Genomic DNA, 9436 nt, shown 5'->3' on the forward strand with positions numbered 1-9436 from the left:
AATAGAAAAATATCTTAAATAAAAAAAACAAAAAACTACTGCTTTTCACCTTACCGCACTAACCATTAACAAAAAATGACCAATTAAAAAGTACCATTGCTTATGTAGAGCAAAAAGCACAGGAAACCTGACTTTTAAAACGCTTATTTTTACCCAAGACAAAGCAGGCGTGAGTTTCTAATTAAAAAGTGACATGTAAATTACAAAAGAATCAACAGAACCTGGTTAAGGGAAAATAAAAAAAGGGCAGACACCATTATAAACCTGTTAAAATTATTTTACTGTATAAAAACACAAATACTAGTTTAACTTTTTAAGATGAATAATTTTGGTAACATTAATATTAAAGATGCTATTTTTTATAATAAAATAAAATTTATAAGCGATATAAACAATTTCATGATTAATCTGAGTGTTATTAAACAACGCAAAAATTAGGTATTATCTGCAGTCTATAAAAGAGCAAACAGCTTGGGAACTTTACCAATTTACAGTCAGTGTCATTAAACGGTGGTAACTTACCGAAAAAAATGCTACATCAAGATCTAGCCAGAATTTAGTGGTTTTCTATTATAGTTTGCGTGATGTATTTTTTATTTGCAAATTTAGGTGATGAATAGTCGGCTGGAGCCTAAACTGGGCTGTTACGAATATGTGTGGTCACTGGTTATTAGTTTTAGTTTTTACACTTTTTTCCGTGGGGATAGTTCTGGGCGATGAACCGCTTCCTGAGTGCACCTTGCTAAATAACGGTTGTCCAGAAGGGGACTGCGTCTTGTAAGTTATGTAATCTTGATACTTTGGTAATGCTTTAAGAGTTTTTCTAGTTTACTAAGAATTTACTTGCATTAACATATACCAATTGACCTCACTTAGCACTCTAAAGAATTATAAGCCATGTACTATTACTCACAGCAACTTTTTAGGGATTACAAATTCATCTGTATTGTAAGTTTATTATAAATATTTTTTACCTACTTAGTTTATTTTTTTGTTTGCAAAAAAAGCTTAGCGATATATATTAAAACTGTTTTGTTATTAACAATTTACTTTACCTTTAAAAAAAATTAGCTTAAGCGTTAGTAAAAAGTCTTAACTTATGAGTGGTGAACTATATATTAACGGTAGCTATAGTGGTTAGAAATAGAGTACACGGGTATGCAAAGTAAAAAGTAGCCTTAACAAGAAAGCATACGTATACTTTACGTTAAAGTCGGGTTGGTTTGACGATATGCCCTTATCATAGAGTGGCTCCGTACATGTATATCTTTTATTGATTAATAGCTGCGTCCGTTAAAGTAAAATACTTTGCTAATATATATATCCTTAAATTTTTTTGTATTTAAGATTGATACTTAATTATTTATATTAATATTAAGGAATATCCAAGGAAATATTAAAAAAATCGAAGAGAATGCTTTCAATGATTTCATTCATCTCACAAGCATGTTAGAACATTAATTTTTCACAAATTTGAATATAATCTTAAAACATTTTTTTAAAACGTTATTTTTGTAAAGACTTTTTGTTTTAAGGCGTTATTTCATTAACTTATAATATCTTTTAAGATACATGCAAAATAATGGATTAACTTCTCTCCCGCCAAAAATTTTTTCAAGGACTACAGCTTTACGGCTTTTGTACGATCGAACCGTTAAGTTTTTATATATATATATGAAATTTTTATTAAAAGGTGGCTGTCTTCCAATGAGCTTCAAACTATTGAAGGAGGCCTTTTTTCAACTCTTAATAGTTTGCAGTATCTGTAAGTAGTTTTTACTTATAATTTGAGTTAAACTATAGGTCATTAAAAAATAGTAAAGTAATTATCATTTTAACTTTAGGAAATATATTAATAGTTATTGTCCCCCATTTTTTATAACTGACTTATATGAATTTTCTTTTAGTTATCTCAATAAAAATAAAGTCAGTTTTATTGGAAAAGATGATTTTCGCGGACTATTTAGCTTAACTTCTCTGTACGTCCAATTTCTATATACTTTTGTAAAATTCGTATATAAGCGTTTATACAGGGCAAGCAAAATTTTCAGTATTATTTGAGTGCACTTTTAATTTTGTTATTATAGGGAACTGAAAGCAAATTGTATAAGTTCTATTGAATTAAATGCATTTCGTCATCTTTCTTCCTTACGAACACTGTAATATTGTTTTTTTGCTTACATGATGAAATTTGTGTTACTAAATACATATATAATAGATCTCTAGTTATTTAGCTTTCCTTCTATAATACGACTACTTTGGCTTATGTACACTTCCCCCTTAATTTCTTTTTTTTCTACCCTAATAGACTATTTTTTTATGTTAATAATAATAAATTTCTATTAAACAACTTAGTAAATTGCTTCAGAATTGTTTAACAGTACTCCCCCCAAGAATGTTTGCTGGCTCTAACCAGTTAAATTACTTGTAAATATTTTTTAAAAAAGATCTCAGTTTATTATCTATTATTGACGGCTCGGTTGTTTTTTAAGGGAGCTTTCTCATAATAACATCTCTTCAATTGGAGACGGGGCCTTTTTAGGTCTTGAGAACTTGGAACACTTGTGAGTTTTAATCTTTGACTTCAGTTTTTTCTCGAATACTTTTTTCAATAACTTGCTTATTTATTTATTATTAGTGTAACAGTTTTTCACAATAGATACTTGAATGATAACGGCCTCACCGAGCTAAACGAATATAGTTTTTTAGGCCTCTTATCCTTACTTACATTGTGAGTTTTTTTACCTTATATTTTGAACGTCGTTGTTTTTTTTTACTAAAAACTCTTTTCAGACAACTCTCTTCTAATCTGCTAACGAGAATTCCACCGGTCACTTTTACACATTCTCCCCATTTGAACGAGTTGTAAGCCTTCCGCTCACTCTTCTTTACTTAAGATATTCAGTAAAATTTTTATTCTTCTTCAACTTTGCTTAGGATTTTACATACAAATCCAATAACGCATATCCCCCCTAATGCATTCCTCTCTACTTTTGATCTGAGAAACTTGTACTAAATTTAGAAAGTAAAAAAATTTATCGCAAATGACAACTATTTTTTCCAGGGTTTTAACCCCCACCCTGCAGTTTTCCTGCTGCGCGATAGTAAGGCTTATAATTGGTCTGCGTTCTGGGTTTTCTGACCAATCTGTGTTTTCCCACTGTACATACGATGAAAAAACCGTGATTTTCAGCTCATTTTCATTTGAAAATTGCTATAAAGCAAAGGATGGCGGAAAACTTCCTAAAGAGATCGACGAAGATCCTATCGAATACACAAACTACCGAATTGCAAATAATGAAATTCCTATGGAGTTGAAGGAATATCCAAAAAGACAAGATGTTCCCCACGGACACCGAGTCAATCCAGATAATGCTGGTACCCCTGAACCTAAGCTTCGTCTGGATGCCACTAATCAGCAGGAACAAAAAGAAAACGATAGTACTGAAAGAGATCCTAAAATCGGCAACTATCCTCTCAAAGAAAGTTTAAAAAATGTACTAGTAGATAAATTAAGTTTTTCAGGGGCCGCCCACTCCTTAAAAGAAAGTGCTTTTGCTTTAGTTACAAAAGGCTACTTCATTCTGGTTATGATTATATACTTGTTTTCATAGCAGTAGATTGGCAATAAAAACATCGTATATATGTTTTTTTATATTGCAGTAACTTAATAAAAAGTTTTTCATGAAATAATTGCAGCCAAAAAGTTATCAGTGCGGTTTTTATTAGTTACTTAAAGAACGCACGATGCGTAATTTGCGTAACAATTATTGCTTAAAGGCTGCAAAGACAGGTGTCATGCCCTGTAGGAAAAGAGTTAGATCACATCGCGTATATAAGAAACCTAGGGTTAAAAAGTTATGGAGTTTACTAGGAGAATTATAGCTGGCTAATATTTTTATGTTTAATTAGAGCAACTAATAGCAATCTTCTAGGTATAACCTTGACGCAAAATTTTTCTGGGTTTCTTAGAACAAGTAACGCTTTAATAAAAAGGTCAACGCCTTATACCTATTGTTTTTTGGATTAAATAGGTTACTGGAAGGGAGCTGAGAGTCTACGAAGACGAGAGTCAAAGTAGTAAGAAAAAAATTAAAAACATTATTTAACCTACTTTCGATTTAAGAAAATCAAATAAAATTATATGCAAAAAGAGCTATTTTGAAATTCCTAGTAAGCTGTAGGTAAGTTTATCCACCCGAGAAGCAAACAGCAAAATTAAGGTATCAGTAAGTTTGCTAATTTTCGAGGCTTCCAAAGAAAAAATATCCACTTTAGTTATCAAAAATAAATTTTTTCCGCTTTACTTTGCACTGTATTAGTTTTTTAATTCTGTAGATGCTTGTTAATTTAATAAACTACAATCTAATTGTTATATAAATTCGAAACTGTTTTAATCAACGGTTCAGAGAAATGGTTTTCTTTTATTAAGTCCAGTAAAGTAACATTGTAAAAGTTTACTAAGTAGTAGTTTCCAACTGTACTTATTAAGATAATAAAAAAAAACAGATGCACGGGTTACCGTTATTTCGATAATATCTTTGCTTTTCCCTCTGGCCTGCTAATTGGCTAATAAACTAATAAAAAAGAAACGAGTAACAAAACAGCCTAAAGAAAGATATATATTAATAAAAATCTAGATATAAACCTTTTATTATATACATTAAATAATAAAAAGCGAGTATACTCACTAGTTTTTTTTTCCCGCTTTTTGTAATGATTAATTAAGATCGAGTATATACCTTCCCTTTAATCTAGAAATAAACAAAGTTGCTTGGTCGCTTACTTCAATAAGACAATTTCTTATAAAAACTTGAAGCCATGTGTTTTTTTTAACGTTTTTATGTTAAAATTGGCAAGCTTAGTTCCAAACACGTGCTTTTTGACTATCAATTTTATTAACTTTTAGTCATGGAGGTCGATTTTTGTTAATTGCGTGGAATATTACTCATATACGCGAAATCCGTTATCAAAGTGAGCAAGTCTGGATCGTCTGCTGCATGTTTTTAGTGGCCAGCAAAGCTTCAATTTTTACCAAATTCGCTTTCTAAACAGCTAGAAGGAAGCCCCCTAGTCGTTAATAAGAGTGCCTGTCGAGTTCACATCCACCATGCGTTGCCACTCACTCAACCCGCTGTTCACTAAGGTTCCTCCGGGTCTCTGCTTTCATTATTGTTTTGCACTATATGCATGTGAAATTCCACCAGAGGTCTACGATACCTTGTCACTCGCTAAACTTGCAGCCTATAAAAAACCGCAGGAGAGTTCACTTTTGTTGTCTTTTTAATCTTTCTGTATGCAATATCTCCCCCTTTAATTACAATCGAAAAAGCGTGTTACTCACTCAGCTCACTGCCCACAGAAACTCCTGAGGATTTCTACTTTCTTCGTGGCTATTACAGGTTTTTTTATTTATTTATTTATAAATGACAGTTCCTGTTCTCGATCGAGTCAAAAAACTTCGAATACTCGAGCTCTCAATCAGTAGTGATAGCATACTTATTACAAAATAGCTTTCAATCGACAAGGTGTCATTATTTACTTGACATTAACTAACCGAAACTAGCGCTTATTCTCGTCACGTAGGCGGGGATAACGTGCCGCGTCCATTGACTCATAAATAAATTCTCTCACCATGAGCTGATTAGTGCCTAACTTACCTGTCGTTAAGAGCCTTTGCGTTGCATTTGTTTTGTTACAATTGAGGTGCCGACGCCTATTGCAGGTGGAGTATAGGACCAGGCAGCAGAAGCGCATGTCGTTATTGGCTGGATGTAAGCCATATACTATTCCCGTTTCTTTGCAGAGAAAGCTTGGTCTTGCCACATAGTCTAGGGTAAAGCGCATTAGTTGCTGCCCTTACCGGTTTTTCATGTTTTACAAATTGTTTTTATATGTACCACGTGATCCGGACCGGAAAGCGTGAACAGCATTATAGAAAATATAGAAAATCGAACTAATTTCCTGTAAGCTCCTTAATCATTTATGTATCTTTTGTTAAATTCTTCTTGGCTTAACTTAATTAGCAGTTACTCAGTTGTTTATAATTTTGATTAATATTAGACTTAAGTAAAGTAAAAAAGTCGGTACAAAGCTTTAATTTAAGTACTTAGGCTTCTTGCTGTTACATTCACAGAGGCTTCAGTTTTTAAATTATAAAAAACAAAAGAAATCTTAAATTTATATAACGCTTAGAGATGGAGAGAGAAGTTGGTCGAGGTGAACTTTTAGTTATTATTATTGTGAATCATTCAAATTTATATTTATAAGATTCAGATGTTTCGAAGGAACCGGTCTTAGATAAATTTTTAAGTTCTGACTCCGTAAATATACATAAAGGTGTAGTTAAAGTTAAAGTTGAATATCTTTCACAGGTATATAATAAGCTTATTGATAATAATATAAATTCGTAGTGTAAAAAAACTTTTTTATTAGTCTGAGTTCTCTCCTGAAGAATGTGTATATCTTAGTGAGCGACTACGCGGTCAAAATAAAAAGAGGTTTTATACTGGAATATGTCAAATACTATAAGTTTATTCTTTTTTTTTAGGAGGTATTTTAAAACAATATTAATAAACATTAATTTGTAAAATAGAATTAAACCTTGATAAATATAAACATAAGTGTATAATATGTATTATTAACAACTATGAAAATATAAAAGGGTCGGATTCACCAAGATTGCTAAAAACGAACAACTTTGCAACTCTGTTTCGAGAGGAAAAGTAACTTTCACATATTAAATTTTTATAAATTTTTTTTTTTTACTTTTTTTCCCGTTAATCTTAGTCGGTCTTTAGTGTAATTTATACTAATTTATTTTTATATATTTATATATGTTTTAATCCTTAAAAATTACGTTTTTGTTATAGTTTGTTACTTTTACAGTGCTTGAGTTTTACTTATATGAAATTAATTTTTATATTTACATCTTAATGATCCCTTCAGTTTTAGTAATACTTTTTCTATCGTTATTTTCTGTATTCTAAAATTGTCGTAACTCTTTATTAGAACTTTGCTAATAATAACTGATTTTCTGAATAAACTTAGTAAAATTTTTAACTGTAGATTATAGAGTATAGTAGGCTAAAGCAGGTGCGAAATAATATATTTACTGGTAAAATCATTTAATTATTAAGGAAAAGTGAAAGCTTTTTCCTTTTTATTCGTGGAAAGCCTATTTAAGTTCACTTTTTTATTTTCTTTGTTAATCAGCACCAATCATATTTAGTAAACGGGCTAGTAGTTTATTATTATTGGCAGGAAAAAATATTAAACTTTGTTAACCAATTAGCGTCTTCTAAATGCGCGGAAGTTTTTTAATCGACTTATTTGTTTAAATTTCCACACGGCCGGTTTAAAATTATTTTTAATTATCAATACTTTTCTTGAAAAAGGATCTATAATTTTTTAAAATATTCAAAAAAAGTAGGTTTCTCTCTTATATAATTCATAATTATATCGAAAAGTTTGTAAAGAAACTTTTATTGCCCGCAGACCTGCACGCTTCCCGCTTGCAAGTTTGAACACAGCATTGAAAGATTCTTCGCGGAGAAGCCAGAAGACCTCGAGGGCCTATGCCCCAGCATTGGCCTATACGGTGTTCTATAGTATTTTAAACCTATTATTATAACTCTTAATGTGTAAAGTTACACTTTTTATAAGAAAAACCTTTTTATCCAACTTTTTGAAACTTCCTTACTATATATCTAAAGTTTCTTATAATTTATTTTTGCAACGTTCCATAATAGTATATATATGCATAACTTTGCTTGTTATTATATTTCAAAAAGGGAATTGCCCGTTTGGCCTTTCATGCAGGTTTTATTCTTCTCATTCTGAGAATGAAACATTAATAGAAGAAAGTTATTATTATTACTACTCATAAGTATATTTATTATTATGAATATATCTTTTAAGAAAAAGGTTTTTCTGTGAAACCGCCTGACGTTAAAAATTTGATTACCTTTGAAGTTCAAAGTTTGCTTCGAACGCGTCGTTACAATTTTGAAAGTTCTGCTAAAATACTTCAAGCGATAAAAAAAGGAAATTTAAAGTTTTTATCATTATTTTTTATTATATTTTAAACGATAATAACAAAAATAAGCAGAAGAGGGTTTTAGTGAAAGCGGAGTTCTTGAGGAATGCAAGGAGGAAGCCTTCAACGGTGATTGGTTAAAAGAAAGATTAAATAACTCTGCGGATGTTTTTCAGCCTTTAAGGTTTATCGTTTTTTTTATTATAACTTCTCTTACTGCTTCACTAGTAATAATTAGCTTTTTGTATTACAGTATTATTTTTATTATATTCTTATAAAAAAATTACTTTATTTTTTGTTTTATTTATAAAAAATTTAAACTGATGTTTACTATTAAGAAAAAACATGGTTGTAGTGGAAAATTTAGGAAAAGATTAATGTTATAGTTTATAATATTATTTTTATGTCACAATCATTTTAATATATGAATTTTATTGAGTTATATATCAAAATTTATACATCTAAACATTTTCTTGTACTAAATTTTTCTTTGATAGAAATTCAGAAAAAAAGAAGATTGACATTTCTGGGAAAACTTTTTTGGCGCCATTGACAACTGTTGGGAATTTGCCGTTTAGAAGAATTTGTAAAGTAAATATTTTATTTTTTATTTTTAAAGTTTATCTTTCCTACTTTACTTTTTTATACTTTAGTAACTACTAGCATTTGAATTTTGCAAACTTTTATTATTATTTTCTACATTTTTCATATTTTTATAACTTCTTGTATTTTTTATTTTTTATGTGTGGAACCAATTGCAGAGCTAGAAATAAAAAACCCGGACAACTTCTAGAATAGTGAGAAAAAGTAATGCACCATTTGTCATTAGTTTTAATGAATTTACTTGAAATCAAATTGAGTTGGGTTGTGGTAGTGATTGTGAGAAGATTTATTAGAAATTTTATTGGCCAAAAAACTCGGCGGCATTATAGAGTCACGTGTAAGCGAAGTAATATATGTTTCTTTAATAGCTTAACCCACGTGGTTAAGGGGAACGTACTAAAGAAAAAAATTTAGGAATATAAATTATTTATAATAATTGTGAAGCTTCGGAGCAGCTCAAAAATAGTTTTTATAAAAATGCAGATGATGGGAACTTGTAAAAGTCACGTGGGTTATTCACTAAGTATGGTCGTCTATGGCGGGGCTGGATATCCACCGCCATGGATTTCTCAAGGGCCTTCAGAGGAAATCTTTAGAAGATAACTTTTTTTTAGATACTAATAAGACATATACTGAAAATTAATAGCTCGTAAATTTTCTATCACGTGAATACTTCCATTGAGTATTACTATTGATATGCTAATAAATATATAGCATTGACTATATTAAGTCAAACTTACTTTACTTGCTACAAATCTATTTTAAGGGTGATACCATTTATACTTTTTTATAATT

General features: G+C 30.2%; 2 protein-coding genes across 2 annotated transcripts; both read left to right on the forward strand.

Annotated features, from left to right (window-relative positions):
- The first annotated feature begins 659 nt into the window (after positions 1-659).
- Positions 660-4074, forward strand: LOC135122276 (insulin-like growth factor-binding protein complex acid labile subunit). Its single transcript, XM_064046471.1, has 15 exons — positions 660-777; positions 877-948; positions 1380-1448; positions 1569-1640; positions 1694-1765; positions 1908-1979; positions 2088-2159; positions 2356-2427; positions 2493-2564; positions 2660-2731; positions 2794-2865; positions 2938-3009; positions 3065-3587; positions 3913-3977; positions 4035-4074. The coding sequence occupies exons 4-14, from the start codon at positions 1573-1575 to the stop codon at positions 3919-3921; spliced, it is 1176 nt and encodes a 391-aa protein (XP_063902541.1). The 5' UTR covers positions 660-777; positions 877-948; positions 1380-1448; positions 1569-1572; the 3' UTR covers positions 3922-3977; positions 4035-4074.
- Positions 4075-5894: 1820 nt separating this feature from the next.
- On the forward strand, positions 5895-8838 carry LOC135122278 (uncharacterized). Its single transcript, XM_064046473.1, has 11 exons — positions 5895-5966; positions 6107-6219; positions 6271-6374; positions 6436-6500; positions 6665-6725; positions 7498-7600; positions 7794-7865; positions 7921-8056; positions 8111-8222; positions 8536-8629; positions 8800-8838. The coding sequence occupies exons 2-9, from the start codon at positions 6198-6200 to the stop codon at positions 8121-8123; spliced, it is 576 nt and encodes a 191-aa protein (XP_063902543.1). The 5' UTR covers positions 5895-5966; positions 6107-6197; the 3' UTR covers positions 8124-8222; positions 8536-8629; positions 8800-8838.
- The last annotated feature ends 598 nt before the right edge of the window (positions 8839-9436 follow it).

This window comes from Zophobas morio, unplaced genomic scaffold, assembly GCF_036711695.1.
Source record: "Zophobas morio isolate AGI-343-1 ecotype UQ-CSIRO unplaced genomic scaffold, CSIRO_AGI_Zmor_V1 ptg001059l, whole genome shotgun sequence".
Classification (NCBI taxonomy): domain Eukaryota; kingdom Metazoa; phylum Arthropoda; class Insecta; order Coleoptera; family Tenebrionidae; genus Zophobas; species Zophobas morio.